The 27,040-nt window shown below is 44.4% G+C and overlaps 1 protein-coding gene across 1 annotated transcript; it reads left to right on the top strand.

Moving 5' to 3' along the window:
* The first annotated feature begins 151 nt into the window (after positions 1-151).
* camk2b2 (calcium/calmodulin-dependent protein kinase (CaM kinase) II beta 2) lies at positions 152-26,798 on the top strand. Its single transcript, XM_071898028.2, has 21 exons — positions 152-213; positions 1,997-2,091; positions 4,412-4,471; positions 5,243-5,297; positions 5,906-5,971; positions 8,929-9,001; positions 11,477-11,579; positions 11,680-11,763; positions 11,870-11,964; positions 12,075-12,197; positions 13,360-13,443; positions 13,661-13,703; positions 15,033-15,104; positions 16,649-16,686; positions 22,332-22,421; positions 23,054-23,098; positions 23,700-23,748; positions 24,760-24,835; positions 25,060-25,154; positions 25,529-25,765; positions 26,177-26,798. The coding sequence occupies exons 1-20, from the start codon at positions 152-154 to the stop codon at positions 25,762-25,764; spliced, it is 1,644 nt and encodes a 547-aa protein (XP_071754129.1). The 3' UTR covers position 25,765; positions 26,177-26,798.
* The last annotated feature ends 242 nt before the right edge of the window (positions 26,799-27,040 follow it).

Raw genomic sequence — 27,040 nt, forward strand, 5'->3', positions numbered from 1 at the left:
TAGCCAGGACCGTCTGCCGGGCTGCAGCTAGACCTCCCAGCCGTGCGTCCGGAGGTTTGAGGTGGGCGGAGATTCAGGTCCATCCCGTCCGCAGCGACACCGTCTATTTCGGGCTTTGGGACCCGCACCCGCACCGTCCGAGGAAAACATCATGGCAACGACTACATGCACACGTTTCACAGATGAATATCAGCTGTATGAAGAGCTTGGCAAGTAAGCCGTTGTTGCATTATGTTATTCTGAGTTGTAGCCTATATATGCATGCAGCCTGACCCCGTCCTAATGTATGAGGGATGGAGGTTTTGCACATCTGCGGGTGGATGCGGCTCCATCCCTTCAAAACAAAACACACGCTGCACGCCAAATGTAGCCGCTGCCAAACTTAAATGATGATAATTGCTTGTTTGGCGGTTTTTATTCCTTAACACCTCCTCGATGCAGCAGCAAGGCATCAGTGAGTTAGATTTTGCATAAACAGTCGCGTCTTACAGATGGGGCTGCAGGAGCCCAGAGGCACTTATGGCTCTTTACAGCATCCCCCCTCTGCCGATAGGCTAATTAGAGGCAGATAGGCCTAATATCGGGGGAAAGGGGTTGTGGAGGGGAAACTCCTCCATCATCATTTGTCTTTAAGTGACACTGAGCCTCATAGAGAAGTCAGAGGATGCTGCTGCTGATCTAGTGAGGTGTGTGTCTTGGGATAAATGGGGGGAAGAGAAAGATAAATATATAGAGAGAGATGGGGGAAGTGGGATGCGGGTGGATTCAGAAAGAGAGGGAAACTGAAGAGGCTAAATGGTGCCACAGTGGGTAGACGCAAAGTGGACTTTATGTCCCTGTCAGGCTGTGCGTGGGTAGAGAGGATCTCTCTGCAATGTTTGCCTCACAGGAACATTTATTCTAGCCATCAAACACACAAGTGCGATGCTGTGGATTGCTTCATTTATGAGCCCAGGGCTGTTTTTTAACGCAGCAACGTTGCCAAGATATTATACCATACTTAAATTTCACAGTCATGATTTGAGTTACAAGTCTCTTTTTGAGGACAGTGTTGGTGATGGTCTCTAAGCGTGTGTGTGTGTGTGTGTGTGGGATGTGATAAGTTAGAGACAATAGTCATGCTGGAGTAGCAGCAGCTGCCCTCACTGATAACGGAGCCTTATTGCCGTTTTGCTTGTGCTGTCACTTTTTGGTGTGTGTGCGTGTGTGTCTGTGTGTGTGTGTGTGTGTGTGTGAACCAGCCAGTGAGGCAAAGAGACAGTGAGACGCAGATATGGAGACAGGAAGAGTTCGTCGGTGAAGAACTGACGATTAGAGATGGTATTCTTTCTAGGAATTGAGTGTGAATGTGTGTGGGGAAAAGCAGAGAGAGAAGCTTTATATTTCAGCTTTATATCTCTTTACAAATGTCTCTGTCTGTTTCAAGTGTCGGCTGTCCAGCTTGTCAAGTAAGTCAAACTTGTCTTACAGAGGAGTTGGAGGTATGGCTGCACTTTCTCCACTTCCACCACTCCTCCACTTCTGCAGTTAACCCTTTATGCTGCAGCTCTCCTGTCTTTCCCTACCACAAAGCCAAGGGTGTCGGAGTACATGCTTACTCACCACATCCCATAATAATAATGTATGCGGGCTGGAGTGTCTATGAGAGACAGGGGCTCTGCGTGGCGTGGGGGCGTTTCATTGCGTAACAATACTAAGGTGAGCTATAATTAGCACTGAGAAGTGACAGAGGTGGTTATTTCTGTTTGTCTCTGTCTCTGAGGAATCAAACCTGTGAGGTTTCTGTTGGGGCCTATGGGGACCAGTTTGATAGGTGTTTGCTCTCCAACCTACATCAGCCAAACCAGATCAGGGAGGTTTACAGAGAGAGAGAGGAGTCCGGGACAGCGATGAAAGCCGAGGTCACTCTGACAGCTGAGATGCCCCTCTGATGCTGACAAGGCTGATATGGCAGCTGACCCATCTCTTCCTCCTGTCTCCTGTCTTTGTTTCCCAGGGGGGCCTTTTCAGTGGTGCGCCGCTGTGTCAAACTCTGCACAGGCCAGGAGTATGCCGCCAAAATCATCAACACCAAAAAGCTCTCGGCCAGAGGTGAGAGAAACACACTGAGAAAAAGACATAGAAAGTCAGGGGAGAGAGAGAGAGAGAAACACACACAGAGATGCTGTAATGTGGTATGTATGTTTTCAGACACTGAGAAGAATAGGAAGAGGCAGATGCATCAGGGTGATTTTTCATCATTATGCTGCCTGTGTGTCCCAGATCTGCAAGCTCACATTAGCATATTTTAGCGAGTGTTTGATTCAAGTGTGTGAAGCGTTCACGTCTGTTCCTCTGAGAGAGGCAGATGACTGTTTTAGTCAGACGCACTGTCACATCCACTGCAAGAGGAAGGACACGAGCATCTTAAGGACGGTTGAAATGATCATACTTTTGAACAAATTGTTCCGAAAACAGATTTTTTCTGACAGCTATAAAAAAGTTCAAAGCTTGTGCTTGTTTTCCACACACTAAAGGCCCTCACACACCGGGAAGCGGCAGGTTGCCGCCTCTGTATTTCAATGGCAGCCTGGTGGCAGCTCTGCCTCCCTCCTTGGCAGCAGCGGCACAGGAAGGAGTGTGTTTGCCACCCACCAGAACGAGCTTCTCCCCATTTCTGCCGCTGACGTTTGAGCATGTCAAACTTTTGCGGCTGGCCTCTGGTGTTTGGCCAATCAGATAGAAGGGGGCGGAGACCAGTGGTGTAGCAATAGCTAAGTTAGCACAACTTTTTTCAGCTTTAACAAAAAAACGAAGAATATGTCCGCCACAATCAATCAGGTTAAGCAAATCAGTACTAGTACTCACACTATAATTCAGTTTTTATTTTATGCTGCTAATGTGTACACAAAATTAAGACACTTTATTCATAATGTCGCTCCTGTTATATTTTTGGCCAGCTGGCCCTGGCTATGATGTTGACAAAATCCCCGCCCCGTGAACCAGATTCAGTCTCTTATGTTTTTCCTTCAAAATTAATGTGGTAATGATTTATTGATGATAAAATGCTACAAGCAGCACCTTTAAGAAAAACACAAATCCCGTCAGCCACACACACAGAGCAGCTACAGTAGCTACAGTAAGCTACAGTAGCTACAGTAGCATGTCTCTTCAGCTTCAGGCTTCAGCTCTGCAGCTCTGCCTTACTCAGTTTTGTCACAGAGTCAAAGCCTTCCCTTGCCCTGCTGTTAGGTCAGTGGAGCTGGGTCACAGAACCACTTATGTTTTTGTATGAGAAAGAAAAATCCCTCTATTTGAGCTGTGTGAGTGTGAATATGACTCAGCAGGACAGGACTAACTGCAGCGTTCTGGCAGCCAGAACAGAGCAGAGGCAGGACAGGCACCGGGATCGCTCAAACTAACTTCTCATCAAGACACGCCCTCCTCTCCTCTCCTCTCCTCTCCTCTCCTCTCCTCTCCTCTCCTCTCCTCTCCTTTCCTGTCCTCTCCTCTCCTCTCCTTTCCTGTCCTCTCCTCTCCTCTCCTCTCCTGTCCTCTCCTCTCCTCTCCTCTCCTCTCCTCTCTCTCCTCCTCTCCTTTCCTCTCCTCTCCTCTCTCTCCTCCTCTCCTCTCTCTCCTCTCCTTTCCTCTCCTCTCCTCTCCTCCCCCCTCCTCTCCTCTCCTCTCCTCTCCTCTCTTCTCCTTTCCTCTCCTCTCCTCTCCTCTCCTCTCCTCTCCTCTCCTCTCTCTCCTCTCCTTTCCTCTCCTCTCCTCTCCTCTCCTCTCCTCTCCTCTCTCTCCTCTCCTCTCCTTTCCTCTCCTCCCCCCTCCTCTCCTCTCCTCTCCTCTCTTCTCCTTTCCTCTCCTCTCCTCTCCTCTCCTCTCTCTCCTCTCCTCTCCTTTCCTCTCCTTTCCTCTCCTCTCTTCTCTCTCCTCTCCTCTCCTCTCCTTAGCTATCTGGAATGGGGGTTAAATGGGCAACTGGGACAAATGTAGCCCTCAGGCCATTCTCATCTATGTACACACACACCCAATCTATGTCCGTGTGTGTGTGTATGTGTGTGTGTGTGTGTGTGTGTGTGTGTGTGTGGTCACATGTGTAAGACAGCATGCTTGTGTGTGTTCACTCACGACTGCTTGTCAGTTCCCATCACAGTATATCTCATCATTAGATTTCTTGTCAGCTATCAACACACCCAGCACATACTATGTAAACCCAAATGATGCAGGCATATGATATCTTTATTATGGAATAATATTTGAGACAATCAATGACATAACATGTGGTGTAGTGGCGTCTGGAGATCCTGTGAATTATCAGGGAACCCCCCCCCCCACACACACACCCTTTCCTCTCACACACACATAAGCACACACCATAAATCACGATTTTGAGGTATTGTTGTAAAGCCTCTGCTTGACTGTCTTGTAGACCATCAGAAACTGGAGAGGGAGGCCAGGATCTGCAGATTGCTCAAGCACTCCAACATCGGTGAGACTCGACCGTTTTTAAAATACCTTTATTATTTAGGTGTGCTTTAGATCAGTGATTCTCAACCTTTTTCATATCAAGGACCCTAATTTAGTCCACATTAGGGCCACGGACCCCCATTTGATGAGATTTTGTCTCTCGGACCCAAATCTGAGAAGATTTTTATTGTCAGATATGATTTTGTCCAGAATCCCATGACTATCTGTATTGTAGGTAGAGAGATAACAGTGAAGCTATGATCAAAACAGTCATTCTTCTACATGCTCTAACTGTGCTAACTTCTTGTAAATATAATAAATAATGCTGAAGTTTAACAATTCATCCATTTGCTGGGGACCCCCTGGAACCCCGTCAAGGACCCTTGGTGGTCCCCGGACCCCACGTTGAGAACCACTGGTGTAGATTACATTAGATTAGATTAGATAAATGGTTTAATGATGTAATCCCCATGGTGAAATTGGGTTGTAGCAACAAATAACAGGATACAGCAATGAAAGAAAACTGACATTACAGCAGTTGAAATCTATATATAAATGAAAAGATATGAAAGGTATGAATTATATATATGTACAAAATAATAGCAGTAGAACACACTGTATAAAAATGTATGAACATGTAAAGGTATGGGCTATATGTACCAAATGAGAAAATAAGAGAATATGAAAATAAAATATGTGAATTGTGACCATTCTTAATGATCTGATCTTTTTGATACGTCTTTCTGTCTGTCTCTCTCTCTCTGCCTCTCTCTTTCTCCTTCCCTCTCTCCAGTTCGTCTCCATGACAGTATCTCAGAAGAAGGCTTCCACTATCTCCTGTTTGACCTGTGAGTTTGTTCATTTCCTCTTCCCTCCCACTCTCTCCATGCCGACATCTCTTGAAATCTCTTCTTCTTCTTCTCACTGCTATGCCTCTACTTCAGTCTCCCTGCTGTACTGTGCTTCCCTCCCTCCTCCCTCCTCCCTCCCTCCCTCCCTCTCCCCTGGTGCTTTATTTTCCACTCCCTCTTCTCAATCCTCACTGCATCTGCCTCCTTTATACTCCCCACTTTATTTATTCTCTCTCTCTCTCTCCTCATTCCTCCTCTCTGTTCCTTCTTCTTCTCCAAGGCTCTCCTCATCCTTCCTCGTTTCCAAGGCAGTTTCCCCCATTACATAACAGTCCAACCCCCTCCTCTGAGCTCCCACTTTAGCCTATCACACACACACACACACATACCGCCACACTCCCCCGCACAGGAGCCAGTCTCCATGGCAACCCAGTCAGAGTGAATCCTGCAGCCGGGGTTTCCCCCTAATGAGGACATCCCCCTCCTGTCTCTGTGTGTGTGTGTGTGTGTGTGTGTGTGTGTGTGTGTGTGCCTGTGCTGCCTCAGTGCAGGAATGTGTGTATGCGCTTATATCATGTTTTAACCTACGTCTTTCCATGTTTCAGGGTGACAGGAGGGGAGCTGTTCGAGGACATCGTGGCTAGAGAGTACTACAGTGAAGCAGATGCGAGGTAAACAACCAAATATATTTCTCTTCTCTCTTCCCCCTCTCCGTATGTCAGTCTTCCAACCTCTGCAGTCCCCGGGCCCCAAGCGTCCCGGAACTCTCACAGACAGCTTTGACAGATAGTTTTGACATGACAAGACGGAAAAAAAACGCCTCTCCACCTTTTCTGCGCGTTTGCCCCGCGCAATAAATCGCAGCTGCTTTGCGGGCTTCCCCCCCCCCGGTGACAAGGTTCACAGACAGACGGAGGGACGCACAGACACGTACACAAATACACACACACGCCCCCGCCTCGGCCCCTCGGGAGGTAGACTTGAATCAATTTGGCTGTGGAGGCGTTTTGTGGAGGCGAGAGAGAGAGAGAGAGAGAGAGAGAGAGAGAGAGAAGGAAAGAAGAGGACAGAAAGTATGAAAGGAAGGCAGGAGAGAGAGAGGTGAAACGAGAGACGCAGTAAAAGGAGGAGGAGGTGATTTCCTTCGACTCTTTTTGCTCCTTTATATCTGTAAGGGTCTCTCTCACTCCCATCTTTAAAGCAAGCACGTAACTCATGATAAGCTGCAAACTGGCTCTGTGTGACCAAATCCAAAAGCCGAATGCAGCTTATTGGTTACTTAAAATAATGCATCCTGCTCTAATCACATAATTGCTAGCGGTTCATTTTTAATACGGGATACATTTGTCAGTGAAGTCCTGCATACTGGGTTCATCATAGTTATTAATGCAACGTTGGGATCAATAGATATAGACAATGAAAAACAGCCAATCAGGAAAGTGGGAGGGTCATTAATAACGTCACCTATCAATAGGAAACTCTCCTGGATCCGACAAGCCATCACTGATCTCAGTGCGACTGTGGGATAAATAGATATACTGTAGATGATCAAAAAACAGCCAATCATGAAAGGGGAGGTGCTCCAATGACATCATCAAGCTACTGTCACACATCTCAGTTTTCAGAATCAATAGAAAAAGACAATCAAAACCCAGCCGATTGGTCCTGGAAATCATCACTGGACAGGAAAGCTGTCAATGTGAATTCAGAATGTGAATGTGAACAAATAAACAAAGGGAAAACTGTCAGTCAGGAAAGGGGGAGGGGCTTAAATGACCAATCAATAGGATACTCACTCCTGAGTCTGACGAGCATCACTCTTGTCAGCGCAGCTTAGGGATCAATAGAAATAAAAGGTAGACAAGCATCACTTTTGTTAGTGCGACTTTGGGATCAATAGATATCGATGATGAAAACCAGAACAAAATCTTCTGAGATGTTAACATGGTCACAAGCATTTGCTTATTTTAGCCAATTAAAGCAGCAGTGAGGTAAAAAAAAAAACTGATGTTTGATTAGTTGCAATGAGGCAGACGATCAGAGAGGATTTTCTGTGGGGGCACCCAGACAGCTGTTTGTAGTCACGCCAGTCCTTCCATATTGAATTTCCAGTTTAAATGTAGGTCACACATGCAACCAAAATGGCGGCACTTTAGATCCCTGATGTTTCTATTGAGGTGTTTCTCCTGTCTATGTATCCTTGTTTTTCCTCTGTCTATATCCTATGCCTTTCCTCCTCCTATTTTCTCTTTTCTCCCCCTCATCTGCCCTCATTCCCCCTTGTTCTCTTTACATAAATTGTGTGTGTGTGTGTGTGTGTGTGTGTGTGGCGTGCATCACCGTGCGTGGGCGTACGACTGTAGCACGGCATGATTACTATTATCTCACCGATGGTTTTCTCTCCTCACTCCATCTGCACACTTACATCGCCCTATCCCTCCCTTGTCCTCCAACATAGCCACCTTTGCTCTTCCCTCCCTCCCTTACACCCTACTTTCCTTCTCTCCTTCCCCGTCTCCTTTCCCATCTCTCCCACAGCCCCCCCTCTTCTTCTTCTTCTTCGCTGCGTTCTTCTTGCGTCCTATCCTCCGTGTTTGCTCCCTGTATCTACTCCTCACCCTGTCGTTTTGTCTCCACAGTCACTGTATCCATCAGATTCTAGACAGTGTGTGTTACACCCACCAACATGACATAGTGCACAGGGACCTCAAGGTGTGTGTGTGTGTGTGTGTGTCTCACCGCGCGCGTCGCCCTGCACCCTCTGCACAAGGGCTTTTTGGTCTTTTACACGCTTGTTTGTGCTCACCTGTTTTTTGTTTTTTTTGCCTGTGCTTCAGATGACTTGCCTGTGCCTGCGGTCTGTCTCTTTTGCGTTGTCTGCCTGTCTTTGGGCTTTTTGCTTTTGGGACTCTTGTTGCACTATTTTAGACCGTCTGAACTAGAATTGCAATTTCCAGTGGGTCCTGGCAGACAGAGCACCAGAGGGAGAGAGAGAGAGAGAGAGAGAGAGAGAGAGAGAGAGAGTGAGTGAGTGAGTAAGCGTGAGAGAGAGAGAGTAGAGTTCAGCGGAGTATCCGGTAGAGCCGTGGCCTACCCTCAGATGCCGGGTAACCTCCGAAAATTTCGTCAAAGGCGCTGGTTGCCGTTCCCTGAATAAATTACACAGGGAAATGTGCAGGTTAGACACACTGCCTCCCACACAGAGCTGAAGCACACTCCTACACCGCCTGACTAATGTTCGGCCCTTCACTGGAAATAGAAAACGGCAAATTGCGCACCTTCTCCGTCAGTAGTGCACCGGCAGATTCCACTGTTCACACTAGAGAGTGTGTGTGTGTGTGTGTGTGTGTGTGTGTGTGTATGTGCACATGTATGTACTGACGCTTACAGGCTACAGATGCCTATGTTTCAGTGCGCCTAGGGAGGGAGAGCTTTTCTTTACTATATACAGTATATGTGTGTGTGTGTGTGTGCGTGTGTGAGGATAAATTGGTATTTCAGTGTGTGATCGATGGTGAAATTGTGTGTGTGCACACAGACACCGAGACCTCGCTGCCTTTGCATGAATCTGATAGTCGGGGGCTGAATGTGTTCGGACTAACCTGCTCCCCCTGCTGTTTGCATGCAGTCATTGCATCCAGCAGATCCTGGAGGCCGTGCTCCACTGCCATCAGATGGGGGTGGTACACAGAGACCTCAAGGTGAGTCACCTGCAGGGTGTGTGTGTGTGTGTGTGTGTGTGTGTGTGTGTGTGTGTGTGTGTGTGTGTGTTTGGAGTGATTTATGGTTGTGTACGACTGTCTGTCATACTGTACAGTGAACACTGGTAAGTGCGGTGAGGAGTATTTTAAGAAGCATGGTCATTGTTTTGCGCATGTCTGTGCATGTTTCCGGGCCCGATCTACAGTATGTGTCAATGCATGCGTGAGTGTGTGTGTGCGTGCCTTTTTGTATGTGTGTGTGGGGACATGGACATGTGCATTTGTATTTAATTAGAGTGTATTCATTTTACTAGATCGATTGTCTTCAAAGAATGTTTCAGTTAAGATCAGGTTCATTTGAGTGGCTCCAAGTGGCTCCAAGTGGCTCCAAGTCGCTGGTGTGGATCCTTCTCCAGACCGGCCTCGACTCACCTGACGTTATTGCAGTGGGAGCTCTATAATTTCTTTAACCTAGAAATGTGTCGAGGTTTGCCCACACAGAGGACGCCAAATGGGAATGATCTGCAGTTGCGATGCGATGATTTCCCCAGAGGCGTTTTATTAAGTTAAAAGGAGAAAGACACAGAGATATCGTTGTTGTTTTTCTCATCAGCTGTTCACGAAATAAGGCCCACAGGTATAGGCCAGTGCCGTCCCCGCCCTTCACCGCCCCGAGGGCCAGGAGAAGAACGCTACCTAATATGTTATAGATCGATATTTTTGGTCCCCGGTGTGCAGCAGTAAATGTCATATATGTCACATGGGTTTTTGTGATAGAAACAATAGCAAAAACAGGGAGCTCATATTGTGTTTTTCCACTTCTGACTGATTTCCCTCCAGTGCAGTAATTCTCATTCTTTTATGCACCAATAAGAGAAACGCTCCCACTCCTCCACTTCATGATGTGGCAACGAAAGGAAACGAGCCAAGACACTCTCTCTCTCTCTCTCTCTCTCTCTCTCTCTCTCCCTGTCGATCTCTTTACCACTAATCCTCCCTCTCTCTCTCTCTCTTGTACCTTGTCACCCACTGGGTCTGACTTCAGAGCGGGAACAACCTCACCTTGGTAACAGGGAGGGAAAATGTCAACGCGCACCTTGCAGGATGCATTTATTCCCTGAGAAAGCGTCCGTTTATTTTCTCACTCCCTTTCTTTTCCTTCTTTTTTTTTTTTTCAGTTTCCCAAGAATTTATTCAAATTTATTTAAATATTTTACCAAGTAATTAAAAGTAAAGTAAGTTATTTTATTTATTTGACCTATTTTAACAATTATTACTATTATTATTATTGTTTATTATTACCTGTAATAAACAATAATAAGGTAATAAATAAGAAACACTGCAGAAATCCAATCCAAACCCAACTTTAGCAGCCCACGACTAAATACAATCATTAAATGACAATGTCTTTAAATGTAAGAATCACTGTCATGTTTATTTCAATGTACTCTGCTATATAATTTTTATTGGAGAAGTGAACCCGCTTGCTTCCAACGCTGCCACATATTTATTCAACAATTTATTTTTTACCTTGAGCCTTAGTCTTCATCAGGTATTAGTTGAATAAGTATGTGGAAGCATTGGAAGCAGTGTGTTCTCCTTTTTCATGATTCCTTGTAAGCTGCTGCACTGGACCTCATGTTCAGAAGTCAAGCTTGTTCTCATTGAGTTTTGAAAACCACCAGCAGAGGGCGACATGCCGACTCTCCTCACTGTAACCAGTGCAGCTGCAGAACATATCAGTGTTTCTGTTTGCCTCTGTGTGCCATGGTGGAGGAACGACTAGTGATGACATAAATCAATCACTATCATCAATAAGTGCACATACATACAGCAAGGCACTGCTAGGGAGGGAGAGCTTTTCTATACTATATATATATATGTGTGTGTGTGTGTGTGTGTGTGTCTGAAAGTGAGACAGATATATATGTTTGGGTTAGATCAGTGTCTGAATAGGAAAGACACAGCTGCTGCAAAAAAGACAAGCAGTGTTGGTCATTTGACGGGGCCCATCTGTCTGTCTCAGCATCTTAGTGTGTGTGTGCGTGTGTGTGTGTGTGTGTGCATGCACGCGCCTTTCAATATGTGTGAGTGTTGCTATGAATATGTGTGCGCTGCATCGGTCGCTATTTTTAGCCCTCTGATCCGGGTTTAACTGGTTGCATCTCAGTGGTCTGTCACAGCTTCCTTTCTGTTTTTCTCTCCTTTTCACCTGATATGAAAACCATGAATAATTTCATTTAAAGTTCATTTTTCACCTATTTTGCCAAACGGTTTTTCTCACCCGTCCAGAAAATGAATATTTTAAGAAAAGGAAGGAAGCTTCTCCGGCTCGTTGAGATGCATCCATCTACTCCGGGAATGCTTACATGATAATTTGTACTTTGAAAACTTGTTCAACTTGTAAAACTGATGTGAGAAGATGGTTTTGCTGAGGTGACGGTGTCTGGTGTGTGTCCTGTTCTCCGTGTGCAGCCGGAGAACCTGCTGCTGGCCAGTAAGTGTAAGAATGCGGCGGTGAAGCTGGCTGACTTTGGACTGGCCATCGAGGTTCAGGGAGACCAGCAGGCTTGGTTTGGTATGTTGCACGCACGCACACATATACACTTAAAGACCGACACTGGCCCCGGGCCCCAAAACCTGACCCCACTTGTGTGTCTTTGTGTGTGCGAGTGCAGGTTTTGCCGGGACCCCTGGGTACTTGTCTCCAGAGGTGTTGAGGAAGGAGGCGTACGGCAAACCTGTAGACATTTGGGCGTGTGGTAAGTTCTCTCTCTCTCTCTTTTTCTATTTCTCACTGCCTCCCTTTCCTCTCACTTAATCAAAGGTTGTGTGTGTGTCTGTGTGTGTGTGTGTGTGTGTGTGTAGGTGTGATCCTCTACATTCTCTTGGTTGGATACCCTCCATTCTGGGATGAGGACCAACACAAACTGTACCAGCAGATCAAAGCGGGAGCGTACGATGTGAGTCTGACTCTCTCTCATTCTCACTTTTAGATGAAACATTTACAGTTTCTCCGTATTCTCAATGGCACACACAAAAATCTTGCATGTATGTGTGTGTGTGGCTTTAGTTTCCCTCCCCGGAATGGGACACGGTGACTCCGGAGGCGAAAAATCTGATCAACCAGATGTTGACTATCAACCCGGCCAAGAGAATCACCGCCCAGGAGGCCTTGAAGCACCCATGGGTCTGCGTAAGTACATGTTCAGTCACTGCAGAAAGAAAACAGGGGCCTGCGATTTGTCATTTGCAGAGCCTCGAACAGCAAGTTTGCGAACATCTGTCCAAAGCTGCCAAATATCAGGACCGTCTGTTCACACACACATCCAATCTCTGCTATGTACAGACTCTAGGTCAACTCGTCTTAAAAGATTTGTTCCATATATAGAGGGCAAAAGAACAACATATCGCAGGGATAAGCACTTCTCTCTGCCCTTCATCAGCAAAAATAATATCAGCAAACACACCCAAGATACTCTGATATGTGCGGTGAAGGCTTGATCCATATAAAAGACAAACATCTGACAAAAACGACACCAGGGTTGTTTGGAATGGAAGAAGAATCTTGAATGATTCATACAGCGATGACCTGTCTGACTCCAGCACCAGTCAATAATATAATATAATGTTGTTTAGCTGCATACAGGCCTTTGCCATGTGTGCTTCCTTTGGATGATATATTATAAAACTACTTACACTGCAAAAACTGACAAACTTGTTAAGTTATTTTATATTGTAGACTTATCAAGCTCATTTTAGGATTTTTTTGTGAAATCATCTCACTGCACTGGCAGATAATTTTACCGGTTTCAACAAATTTGACTATTTTTCTGGAGAATGTAACTTGTTTCAGGACATTTACTTGGTAAAAGTAAAATTGTCTTGGAGAAAGTTTCTTGTTTCAGGATTTTCTTCATTGTTTTATGATGATTTGTTGAAATAAGTCATATTGGCATGGATCAAGTGACATGTTGAAACCAGCAAGATTATCTGAGATAATCTAATATCACGATAATAAAGATATCACAAAATAAGCTTGATAGGTCTGGAAACAAGTTCAAATCACTGGCCAGCTTGTCATTTTTGCAGTGTAAAATAGATTCTAGGTGTTGAACTGAATTAAGAAGGGTGATGATTGTCAGGAAAGTATAAAACCAGGTTGTGTTTAGTTGACCTGGAGTTTCTCCCCACAAATGTCCTCGCCTAAAGCAGCATTGCAATATATGGAATGAGACATAAAATCAGCAAAGTCCAGGGAAGCAAGTCTCTCCCCGCTGATGAAAGCACAGTCAGTGTGGTTCCTCTAATGTTTTCTCTCTCTCTCTCTCTCTCTCTCTCTCTCTCTCTCTTCACAGCAACGTTCCACTGTGGCCTCCATGATGCACAGACAGGAGACAGTCGAGTGCCTGAAAAAGTTCAATGCCAGAAGGAAACTCAAGGTCTGCATGAATATTGATGTCTGGTCAAAATATAGGAATCGCTGACAATAATCCTTGTAGGCTTGTAATACTGCAGGTTAGTTAGTAGGGGGTTTCTTCCTCTGATGACCATGATTGACCATCCTGTTTCAGCTTCACCTCAACCTCGGCTGCAGCCTCTCTCACCTCTCCTCTATCTCACTCTCTTCACCTGTTTTCTTCTCTCGTGCCTCCGCAGGGCGCCATTCTGACGACCATGCTGGTGTCCAGGAACTTCTCTGGTGAGTGCTGCTCGTTAGAAGAGGAGAGTCAAGGGAGCGTCTCAGTCAGCGGCCCCGAGGGGGAGAGGAGAGGAGGACAGGATGACACGCCATCTGTCTGCTTCTGCCATCTCACACACACACACACACACACACACACACACGCAGCAGTAACAGCAGGTTCATGGGTGGCGGTGTCATAGTAGAATTTGACAGGAAGCGGAGCAGAGATCTTTGCTTGGTCTTGTGCCTCGTTACCCATAATCTCCTACAGCATCATTTCTGTTTGCTCATTCTTAACTGTGCTTAGTTTGATGCCAGTGATTCACTGTGTGTCCCTATGTGATGACAAAGCAAATAGATTAAGACCTGATAAATCACAAAGTAGAGAAGCGGTAGAGAACAATCTTTCTAGTCTTATATGTCGTAATCAAATCATTTTCCCATAATAGTGGTGTCTACTTTACACTGACATTGCTGTTCATTCTGGTGTATACACCGGACTTCACACAATCTTATATATTAGCTTATATTATTTCTAAGACATGGCATCAGCCTTGTTAGGGGGTAAAAGATCAGTACGTTTTTTAGAAAAAAAAGAAAAATAGGGACAGGGGGATGGAGTGAGGGGGCGCAATTTCTATATATATGCACATACAGTATAGAATACATACTTACACATATATATAGTATATAAGTATACATGCACATACACATATACATTAACTTCCACTTATACACCGCCCGTCAAAAGTTTGGGGACTCCACATTTTCCTTTATTTTTACTATTTTTCACATTTTAAAATAACAGTAAAGACATCAAAACTGTGAAATAACACAAATGGAATTATGCAGCGACCAAAAAAGTGTTAAACAAATCAAAATTAGATTCTTTAAAGTAGCCGCCCTTTGCCTTGATGGAAAGGCAAAGGCTTTGGAAAGAAATTCACACATAGGATCAACTTCACTATTTATATTTGTCCAAGAAACAAATTTCAAGCATTTAAGCAGAAGCCTTTAGATCAAAATGGCTTTAAGAGAATAAAAAACAGTGCATTCAGTGACTTTTGACTGGTAGTGTACAGTATATACGTATACATGCACATACACATATACAGTACATTAACTTCCCTTTATATGTACATATGCGTGCCCCTATATCTCCACACCCAAACCCAGAAAACTACAGGTATATGATGTTTTTTTCACATAATCTTGGAAGTTGCAGTGTAACAGTTACTACACCAGTCTAAAGTCTCTCTTCTTCTCCTCCTCTCCTCTTTGCCCTCTCACTAACTCCCCCCCCCCCCCCCCCCCCCCTCTCTCTCTCTCTCTCTGTGTGTGTTTCAGTGGGCCGGCAGACTACCGCCCCCGCCTCCATCAGCTCCGTGGCCGCGTCCACCGCCGGCATCGTGGAGCAAGGTAGCCTCGTCTCTCTTAGTCTCTGCCGCACGGTTATTCCCATTCTCACGTATCTTTCATATCTCTCCTCCCTTCCTCCTCTCAAACGTTTTATCCTTTCACATCATCCCTCAGTACCCCACCCCCCACCCCCCACCCCCCTCTCCTCTCTCACACTCCCTCTGTCCCTTAGCTTGTTTTAATCTCTCTTCCCAAATCTTTCCCTAATGCTTCTGAAATGTTTGCCAAGGTAAGCAGCCTCGTCTCGCATCTGGGAGGAGAGAGTATTACTGTTCAGACTTCTTTTGGCTGTCATGGGTCAGGGGCTTGTGTGTTGTGCAATGCAGTCACATGGATGGAGATGCATCGCTGCTGGGTGTGTATGTGGCCGGATATTACAGGTAGCGAGTTATCAGATGCGCTGGAGGAAGGGATGTGCTAAATGTGAGGGAGGTTTGAGATGCAAAAAAGAAAAAAAAAAAAAGAAAAAAAAAAAGAATTGTGCGGTGTCGCTTTTGCAAGTCGCGGGGGAACGCGCGCCCACTCAGAACCTCGGGGGTTGCCATGGCGATTGATTAGTGTCAGCGCTTCAGCTTTTTGTGCCGTTACCTTCCCCAGCCGTCTCTGTGTTTGTCTTATCCTTCTTTTAATCGTTTTAAGGGAAGACAGCATTGATGTTATACAGTAGCATCTGTAAAGGATGCTGTGTGTGTGTGTGTGTGTGTGTGTGTGTGTACATCCCCCTGATGCGACACCCACACTAAAAAGCCTACATCCCAGCCTTCTGGGATCAGGACCAAAACATATACTTTATGGCTTTTGGATGTCTATTTTTGTACTTATGGCCTCGTATCACTAAAGTGTGTTTTTGTGTTTTTGCGTCCTGCTCCATTTGCAACATCCCGCCCATCAATGAGCTGCGCTAACTAATCCAACCTACTCTTGAGATTAACAAACCCATTATCGCATACCTGCATCTCCATTCCACTCTCCTCATGGTCTTTCACCTCTAATCCCCCCCTCTATCCGTGCGTGCGTTTGTGTGTGTGTTTGTGTTTGGATTATACGGTGAATCGGTTAGATAGACTGTTTTTTTTTTTTTTCACATCCCTGATGCCCTCTGCTTATCTAACGCTTTGGGCAATGGATCAGGGTTAGGAGGTGCCAGTTGGATGGAGATTTTTAATGCGCGTGTGTGTGTGTGTCCGTGTGCGTTTATACGTTGGATTTTAATGTCTTTTTACAGGAGGGAGGGAGGGAGGGAGGGGTTTTTCAGAGGGAGGGATGAATTCTGTTGCCACAGTGTTTTCCCTGCAGGGTGGTAAAGGGGAGGAATGGGGGAGAGATAGATAAGCATTGTCACCGTGCGTGTGTGTGTGAGTTTTTAAGTTTAAAATTAAGACATCCAGCGCTTTTATGAGCAGGTGAAGTCCAGCGAGTGCATGCATGCGTTACTGTGTGTCTGCAGCTGTGTTTGTGTAAGCAGATTTAGAGCGCTGTGGGCATCTGAAGGTGTATGATGTGTACTCTTCCATCTGAGGAAGTTTCCTTCTGCCTCTCTCCAGCAGCCAAGAGCCTCCTCAACAAGAAGGCTGATGTCAAGGTAAGGCGGCTCTTCTCTTCTTCCGCCCTCCCTCACTTCACTCCTCTCCTCCTCCTCTTACTTTCTCTTGTTTCGACTTTGTTTGCTCTTTATCTCCTCGGCTGCCCTCACACTGTCCCGACTCCTATTGTCTTCTGACCTCAGCATTAGGGAAATACTTTATTCTGTTATTATTCTATCACAAGGGCATCCAACAGTTTAAGGTTGCTATGACTTTGTCAGGTATTGTAGAATATTACTTACTATAATACTTATGAGATTTAAAAAAAAAAAAAAAGCTTATCAACACAAATTGTCCCAAGCTGCTCCATTAAAATTGGCCTTTAAGACACAGCGGAAGTTAAAACTGTTTGAAATGATCTTCCTCACTCTTTTCTCTGTTCTTTTTTATCTTTCTGCACAGAGGTGCACCGATGCCAGTTTTTCAGAACCAAAATGAGTACACAGTACTTTATCCAAGTACCACGCAATTAACATTAATTCATTCTAGTATTGGCCTATTATAAAACAATAACAGCAACAAAGTATGCAATGAAAATTGTGCAACGAGCCTCAATCGATGAAATAATACTAATAAAATAGAAAATTATTATAATGTTCTTTTTCAAAAACAGCAATGATTCAGCATTTTCATGTTCAGGTTCATCTACCACTGTCAAGCCAGCCAGAATAATAAAAATAATGCTTTCTGGTCAAAATTTCAGAATAAAACCCATATTGATTAAGTTTTTTTGAGTAATACAATGGGGGGGGGGGGGGGGCTCTAGAGTGAATGAACATATAATCCTGTTCACACCATGTAGGCTATTTATACCAACATGACTTGACAGGTGACAGTGGCACATATTACGCTTTTATTTTGAAGGAAGCATCGTCTCCCTTCCGATATTCTAAGTGCCTCTGGCTGGACTGAGGGAGCTGCTTCTCCTCTGCTCCACTCTCAACGCCGCCAGACATTTTCCCCCCCTCTGGAAAAGTATTTCATAAAAGTATCGGTATCAGGACGGCTTCATTTGCATATCCGAGTACGAGTACCTGGGCTACAGATATTATCGGTGCACCTCTATTCGCTCTTTTCTCCTTTTCCCGGTCCCAAGAGTGTTTGTGGTTTGCTGCACTGTGTCACAGTCTGTGTGTCTTTGTACAGTACACAATGCACTCTGCACTGTCGCAAATGTGTATGTGGTGTGCATGTATGTGTGTGTGTGTGTTAGAGTGTGTTTGTGTCCTCATACATGCTTGCATGAGTCAGTGTGTGGCCTCTGTGTAAAAAACTCTGTATGAGCATTTTCAATGTAATTAGCTGACTTTGTCTCAGATGCAGATTGTTGTATCCAGACCTTTTGGGAGTTAAAGGTGTGTGAATTTATCCGCATCCATAATAGTTTTACCTTCCCTCTCTCCTCCTCCTCTCGGCCTCTGCTGACCCGTTTCCATGAGCCTGCTCTCTTTCATTAACCTGCATCTTCTCTCCCCTCCAGCCTCTCTCCTCATTTCCATCCCTCTCTCCCCGGGTGGTTTGATGCTAATCTCAGATTATTTCCCACCAGATGATTAATCTAGTCGTTGCATAATCCCGGTTTCTCCCTCGCTGCACCCTGACGTCACGGGGATGCACACAACCCTGGAGCTATTTCAGTATCCCCACATAAGCATAGGCGCACACACGCGTGCACACACACACACACACACACACACACACACACACACTCTCTCTCTCTCTCTCTCTCTCTCTTCTCAGTTTCCAACAATCCCCTGGGAATATGCTATTTTTTTCTGACCAGGCAGGTGCAATATCTAAGGGCAATCAGAGTTAAAATCAAGTTATATAACAGCGGTAATAGACCATTTGTCATCCTTAAAGGGGAATGCCAGTCAGTTTAAGAATTCACTTATGCATGGCCAAGGACTACCAGCTCCATTGCCAGTGAATGGGGAGACATGATAAATGGATAGGATATTTACTTTAGCTTTTACACCCAATTAAACTATATATCTATACAACATGTCAGATTAGGGGAAACTCTGCTGCCGTCATTTCTGACAGTGAGAAACAGAAGTGAGTATTCACAAACTGAACTGTCCTACGTAGCATGAATTATATATTTAAACTCTGCTAATCCGTGTTTCCCATTTTGCCTCTTACAGTCCATTTATCCTGCACTGCATACCACACATAATCACCCCATTCACTACTACACTTAATCACCCCATTCAGCTTTCATCATATCTACATCTGCAATGTCATATGCAGTAATACAAAATCACATGACTGTAAAAATACCACTTTAAAATAAAGTGCAGGGAATGTTGATTGTGTTTCTAATGGCCAAGTAAGCCTCAAGCGATGTTAACTTTCTGTCCATCACTCCTAAACCCAAACAAACAAACCAAATTGGGTTCTTCACAGAAAAAAAGAAGGAATGTTAATTGTCTGTTGTGTGGTAAATAAAAAAAATAAAAATAATGGGGTAGTCTTTGTAGTGTCTGACTTGTTAATTTTCTATAGTCAAAATAGTTTTTAGCTGCAGTAGTTAACACCTCAAAATAAAAAAAAATAAAAAAATAGCATCCATGTTTGATTCAGTTGAACTACCAGTAAATTATTACAGCAAAATGTAGTTTAAGTACTAGTTTGATTCCATGCAGTGAAACTTCTCCCTGACAGTTATGGTTATGAAGAAGAGAGCAGCTCACTGGTCATAAAATATGTTTTGTCATTTAGTTTCAACACTTTGTTTTACAGAAACCAAAAATGTTGATAATGGAAACTCACAACAATTCATTGAACAGTGAAAAAAACCATCTATTCTAAACAAGTATAAATGGATATAAGTGGAGTAAAATGACATCAGTAATACAGCATAGGTGCAAAAAATGAAATGATGTTTGGTGAAACAAACAATGGCAAACATTATTGATGGTGGACTTAAATGGGCTGGGGTTTTCAGATGGAACATGTAATTCATGTGCAAGCCAAGCAAACAGCAGAAAAAGTGTTTCAGTCCTCTATGCTTCTGAAGCAGAAAGGAATAATAATTTAGTAAGGATCTAGTGCTGCAAATCACCTTATTTCCTTATCAGAAACTCATGTTTGTGCTTTCTGAAGTCTGGGTGGTTTGGTTCATTTGCAAGATTCATCTTTCTTGCGGAGCTGCTGTCCATTCCTGCTCCGCCTCTTGGATCTGGTTCAGCAGAGCCTTTACTTCCTTCCAGGATGCTTGTTGCAGGAGGATTTTGGCCTTTGACCTCTCCAGGTCCTTGGTCCTCATGGTGTCTCTCTCCATGGCTTTTACACCTCATGCACAGCTCCCCAGTACAACCACAGTCTTCTTCTGTTGTCCACTGAACAGCCCCAGTCAAGTCAGTTCACGTCCCCGAGGATTCAAACCAGTGACCGATTGGTGCTTGAGCCATAACACAATGAGGCAGTGTTGAAATGAGTCCAGAGGAGACCAGTCACCATTTACATTTGGCCTCCTACATGATGCCCAAATCTGACAGCACCCTCCTGCAACCATCACACATGGAGACAGCAATGTCCCAAAGCCATCTAGGGCCTAAGATCTGCTCAGTGTTACAATGGCCCAAACCAAATAGGGCTTTCACACAGCTGTGAGGGGGTTGATGTGGGGTTCTGTTGTCCTTAAGGGTCTCCTCTTAAATGTGAAGATGTCTGTTTATAGTAATGTTTATTAGAAAAAAATAGCTCTTTTCAGTGGTGACCCTTTGGCAAAATTAATGTGCAGAAGTCTCCTTCTGCTTATTCAGACTGATCATTTGATTTTTCCCACCTGGGAAACTACGTGGGTGTTCCAGTTGTGATCGCTCCTTCCAAACTCCCCCCAGCACCTCTGCTTTCCACTAATCTAAATGATCTTTATTATACAATATTTTTTATCACAGTGGCCTTTAAACTCAGAGGAATAGTGAAGAAGACAAAACTATAAGAGGAAAACAAATCAAGGAATGCAAGGAAATGCATTGAAAAAATGTTATAGCAGCAGTAGTTACAGCACCATTTGCTGGCTGTTTGCGGGACTGCATATTAGGCTCAAATATTATTTTTAAATATTATTAGGCCCAAAATAACAAGTGAATAAAATAAAAGTGTTCAATGCAATCTCCTAAAGCAGATGATATGATTTCAAAACTTGCCGTAAACTTGCTGAAAAATTGCCGAAAAATTGCTTGACTGTACAAACAACAATTCATTGAAAACATTGGGTGGAGAAAGGAATTATAAATTTCTGCTCCATGAAACCTTAAAATAGAGAAACAGCAAGGCCTGTTTTATATCCAAAATAGTTGGTACTGTAGTTGCAGTAGTCAACTATGCGTCAAAATAACAAAAAAGTGATGAGCTACTAAAATCACTATCCAAATATGAGTTAAATCAAACTGACTAAAGCCACAGCAAAATGGAGTTCAACTACTAGCTTCATCACATGTAGTTTAAGAGTTTAAGAGGAATTCAAATGTAACAGAGGAAGGTAGATGTGTGAATGTTAGATTTGAGGTGATACTAACAGACACACAACAGTAAATCAAGTAACAACTCTTGAGAAATGCATTAAAACAAGTAGCGCAGTTAGTAATAACTGGGCGTCATACTGTGAATTAGGTGTAAGCCAAAGTGTGAATTCAGAGTATAGATGAGCACATTTCAGTCCATACCTGTCCACTTGATAAAGCCAATGACCTCTAAGACCCAAGATCAGTTTCTCCATGTGTGCTCACTGCTCACCCAAAAACACCAATGGATAGTGACATCAGATCCTGTGTATATGTTCTCTCCACATCTCTTACTGCTCTTTCTCTCTCATACCCCTTTCACTCTTTTCCCCATCCTGGCCACAATTTTTGTTTCTATTTAGTTTCCTCGCTCACGCCACAATCAGTCAATTACAGGCGGCTCTGCTGAGGAAGATAATGAGGAGGGAATACAGAGTCAGTTGGTTTCGAGCATGGATCCGGTCTGCTGTGCCTGCATTTGTGTGTTGTTGCATGTTGTCATACAAGTAGTGGAGCTGTTGATGGTGTCTATGGGAGTGCTTATAGAACAAGGTGTTTGTATGTTTGGCATGTTGGCACGTCTCTACTCCTTTTTCTTTCTCCCGCTGTTGGGACCAGGCTGTTAAATGTTAAACGTCCTGAGTAGAGATACATTTAGTACTGTGGTCTGCTGGAAGTAGCAAATGCAGTTTGACAAAATGGATTCAGTGCTCATGTCTTTATATCTGACAGATGTTGCGGAGGTGCACAGCTGTCATTGGTTTAATTTGCCATCTGCCGAATAGCGCGCCCTGCCAGTGAAACCCGACAAAGTAGCCCAGACTTGAATATCCGAGCTCTGACTGGGATTCATTTAGGTTTTATTGCAGTTAGAAATACACTCCTGAATTTCTACTGTAAAGCCTTTTTTTTTTTTAAAGCCACATCTGGTTAGTTATGCTGGAGTCAGGATTGTGGGAAAACACTTACGCTCTCTAGCACTAAACAACCCATAAACTGTTGGTTCCACCCACTATTTCTGTCTATAGAACACTCTATTACTGTCTTTATTCATACATGTATTATATTGTTATACAGTAATCACCCGCTTTACAACCACCTCTCACCATTGCTGCTGTGCTCTAATGCAGCCCTTTGTGTTCCCTGCACAGCCCCAGACAAACAGCACGAGAAACAGCATAGTCACCAGTCCCAAAGGCAACATCCCCTCTGCTGCACTGGTATGCAGCTCTGTATCTATCCATCTGCAGTTTCTACTGTCTGTCTCTCTGTTACACTTTCCAAGAGCAGTGTGTGTGTGTGTGTGTGTGTGAGAGAGAGAAAGAGAGAGAGAGAGAGTTCAATCTTAATGATATGGTCTTAGGATATTTTTTGCGATGACTTTCTGTATTATTTTTGTAAAGATATGGATAAAAAGAAAGATGCTTGGGCAAAGTGAGCGAGAGATTTTGTGAGTTTGTATGTGTGTGTGTGTGTGTGTGTGTCTGATTTTGCTTAGGTTTAATAAGTATTGCATTGGTATAGATCAGCCATAGCAGTGATGGTTTCACTCTTATAGCCATTCTCTACCATTAACTCTTTCTAATCTTTATCCTATCACAATCAGTATTTTCCTCCTCTTCAGAATTAACTTCTTTCTCTTTCTATCACCTGCTACTCCTGTGTCTCTCTCCATCCACCTTTCCCTTATGTCTCTCAAACTCTTCCCTCATGTTGTCATCCTCAAACCATCCGCTCTTTCGCTTTCCTTTATCTCCACTCATTTCTCCGTCCACCCTCTCTCTTTTATTTCTCTCTCTCTCTCCATCTCTCTCTCTCTCTCTCTCCTCCTTTTCTTCCCATCTTCCCCCAGGAGCCTCAGACTACTGTTATCCATAATCCAGTGGATGGCACCAAGGTACACCCTACTCCCCCTCCCCTCCATCTCTGTATTTCTTGTCTTTCTGTCATTTGTCATTCTTGTCTTCACTCTGTTTCTCTATCTGTGTGGGTTAAGCCGTAATTGGAAAAAGGTCTGGTTTTTGGTTTTTTTTTGCAGGATGTGTTTATTTCTGTATTTCCGTGTGCATCTATTCATATTTGTGCATGAGAGAGAGACACAGAGAGAGAGAGAGAGAGAGAGAGAGAGAGGCTGAACCCGTGAATTAGTGTTTGTGTGAGGTCTCTGTTGTCTTCTACTGCCCCTCTGTGTTCAGATGGATGGGGCTCTCGCGGCTCAGAGCTGCCAGTGTCAGCAGGAATGTTACGAGATTAATGGTCATCCCGCTGTTCGGACCATATGTGACAGTGGCTGAACGTGATGTGCTGTAGAGCTGTGTCTGTACCTGTCTGTATAAGACGGCTCAATCCATATGCCGGATTGTGCCGGTGTGCTGCTGAGTCACATGCAGAAGTGTATGTTCATGCAGTGTGCGTGTGTGTGTGTGTGTGTGCGTGTGCGTGTGTGTGTGTGTATGTCTCAGTAACTGACATGTTTGTCTGCGTTTCTGTGTTTACAGGAATCAACCGACAGCAGCAACACCACTATCGAGGATGAAGATGTGAAAGGTGGGATTCTCGCACTCACACACATACACACACACACACACACACACACACACACACACACACACCGTAGATGACAGGGAGGCTCCTGTAGCTTTTTTTGTGGTGATGTGAGGGACTACAGAGAGAATACAGACAGAGAGAGATGAAATGAGGAGGGCAGAAAAGAGAATAAACAACAGAAAGTGAGCGAGAGAGACAGAGAGAGAGAGACAGGGAGGGAGGGAGGGAGAGAGAGAGAGACTCAAAGCGAGCTGAGCCCTCCCGCTGGGCTGTCAGTGTGGGGAGGAAGCGGCAGGAGAAGGACACAGTAAATCTCATCTAAAGTGCTGGGACAAGAATAGCATGATGAGCTCAAGCAGCCTCGCACGGGAGATGTGAGGGACAGACACAGTGGGTAGACAGAGCTGGGAGGCTTTTCTTTTGAAAAGGGGAGACATGTAGGTGAGGATCAGTTGGGGTATGGTGTTCCCTGGGAGGAGTTTTTTTTTTTATTGTGGATGCTGCTCTAGACTTCCATGCTGGGCTGAGCCGCGGAACTCCTCATTTGCTTGGAAGTAGTTTTGGTGTGTGTTTCGCCATGGAGGGGATTTGAAAAGAGAAATCAATGGAGAGAGACAGATGAAAGAGAAATGAATTAGATTTACCATGAGTAACAAGCTCTTAGGTGAGTAACTGTCATGGGCTGAATTCCCCCTCTCTCTCTGTTGGTGTGTGTGTATGTGTGTGTTTGTGTGGCTGCCAATCAGGCACTTATGTATCTGACTGACTCCTAATATCTGATTGCATTAATAGTGTTTATGTCCTTTGTATGCTTGTAATTTTTGTGGACATAAATAAATATTTTAAATGTGTCATACGCTGTATTCACACTGTGTTCTGTGTGTGCATGAGAGCAGAAGCATGCATGGCTGTGTGGCTGCATGATGTAAGTGAATTGTCAAGTGAGATGGAAATACTTTGTTGTTCTCACTCTCTCTCTCTCTCTCTCTCTCTCTCTCTCTCTCTCTGCAGCTCGCAAACAGGAGATCATAAAGATCACAGAGCAGCTTATCGAAGCTGTCAACAATGGAGACTTTGAGGCCTATGCGTGAGTGCAGCACACATCCTAGCTTGTACCACAACCATCTCCAAGCAGGAGTCTCTTCTGTTTACATTTACTGTATGTCACTTTGGGGAGACGTAAGATTTTAGTGTGTAAAATGAGTGCTAAAGGTCAGTAGAGCCATAGCAAACTATGCGTTAGACTCTCTGAAGTGATTGTTTTATCCCTGTATTAGATGATTATGTCCTTAATGTGTATGTTTTTTACAGGAAGATCTGCGACCCTGGTCTGACCTCCTTTGAGCCTGAGGGGCTGGGCAACCTGGTGGAGGGAATGGACTTCCATCGGTTCTACTTCGACAATCGTAAGACTGCAATTTAAAGGAATAGTTCACCCAAAAATGACAATTCAGTCATTATCTACTCACCTCCATGCCAGTTGAAACTCTGGTGAAGTTTGTTAGTTCATATAACAGTCCCGGAGCTTCCCATCAGAACTCCGTAGCAGCGTTCTCAAAACAACTGAAGTCTATGAGGACCGATCTTTAGAGTTGCAAAGATTAAATAATGGATAAAATTTTGTTTTTTTCCACTCACAGAGCGATCGTATGGCATGGGGGCGAGTAGATAATGACTGAATTTTCATTTTTGGGTGAACTATTCCTTTAAACTGTAATTGAAATTGTTAGTGACTTGACAAGTTGTCAGTGTGGTAAATCTCTCCGTCACCCTCCGTCAGTCCTCGCCAAGAACAGCAAGCCCATCCACACCACCATCCTGAACCCGCACGTGCACATGATCGGCGACGAGGCGGCTTGCATCGCCTACATCCGCCTCACGCAGTTCGTCGACGGGCAGGGCCGCCCCCGCTCCAGCCAATCGGAGGAGACCAGGGTATGGCACCGCAGAGAGAGCCGGTGGCAAAACGTCCACTTCCACTGCTCAGGAGCCCCCGCCGCCCCTCTACAGGGATGAGGTGCGCAGGAGACACACACACTACACACAGTATTCACACACACACATGTAGACTCACACAGTCTCACTAGACTGCACACTGCAGGAATCCTGATAATACAAATAATAAACAGTAATAACTTTTATAGCAGTTTTTCAAAAATAGAGTTTACAATGCACTTTACAGAGTATTATAATACATTACGTACAAACAAGAGATTACGTAAAAAGAGATTCCGTAATATTTATTTTGGTGGGATGTTTTTATAGGCCCTGTGGAGTCTCCTAATCTCACCTTCACAATATATGTATTTTTCTCTTCTCTTTTCTTTCTGTTTTATATTCATATTTAACTAGACTCAACTCAACTCAACTCAACTCAACTCAACTCAACTCAACTCAACTCAACTCAACTATTGTGCTCTTTTCCCAGGAAAGTGAGACTCTCAGAGGAGCAGAGAGGAACAAGTGGATAATCCGAGAGAGAGAGAGAGAGAGCAACGGTATCGAGAGAGAAGCGCAGGTGGATGGAGAGAGGCTGAAGAAGTGTGAAAAGCAAACGGGTGTCACGGGCGTCACGGGCGTCCCGCTCTCTGCAGACCCGCCTCGCTCTTCTCTCTCTGCCTCACTACAAACCTTGACAACAGACAATAACACCGGCGTACATACTCCTTACCCGCCTCCTGCCTCAGCGCACCAAAACATACAGCGAAGAGCATATCAGCCATAAGGGAAACCGGACAGACTCTCCCCCTTTTAATTCTATTAAAACATAAAGTTATCGTTACTTACTCCTCGTATTATTATGGCTGCAGTCTGTTGTCGTTCTGTTTGAAACTGTACAGTATATTTAATGGTTCATTTTAAACTCTCTTTCTTTCTTTTCGTCTTCTTTTTTTTAACATGAGCATGACTGTATTAATATTACCAGTGGCTGTTTTTCTGCACGACTCTAAGGCTGCCTGTGTGAAATGAACACACAGTACCACGTGTCTCACAGAGAGCACCCGTGGGTGTATTTAATTAACCGGTTCTGTTTGTTTTCCCAATTGAGCTTTTTCTCTCTGAAGTGTAGTTGACCCCCCCCCCCCCCCCCCCCCGCCTCCACATGTTGACCGACCCCCTCTGAGCTCCTCTGTGAGACCCCCCACGCACTTGCAATGAAAATCATGCAGCATGCTATAAGATATTACTGTTGTTCTTACTTGATTCTCTGTGTATGAAGCATCGCAAGTAATTACTTAAGAAATGACGATATCATGTTTAAAACTATAGTAACGCGCCGTTATGTAAAACT

This window comes from Centroberyx gerrardi, chromosome 2 (assembly GCF_048128805.1).
Source record: "Centroberyx gerrardi isolate f3 chromosome 2, fCenGer3.hap1.cur.20231027, whole genome shotgun sequence".
Lineage (NCBI taxonomy): Eukaryota > Metazoa > Chordata > Actinopteri > Beryciformes > Berycidae > Centroberyx > Centroberyx gerrardi.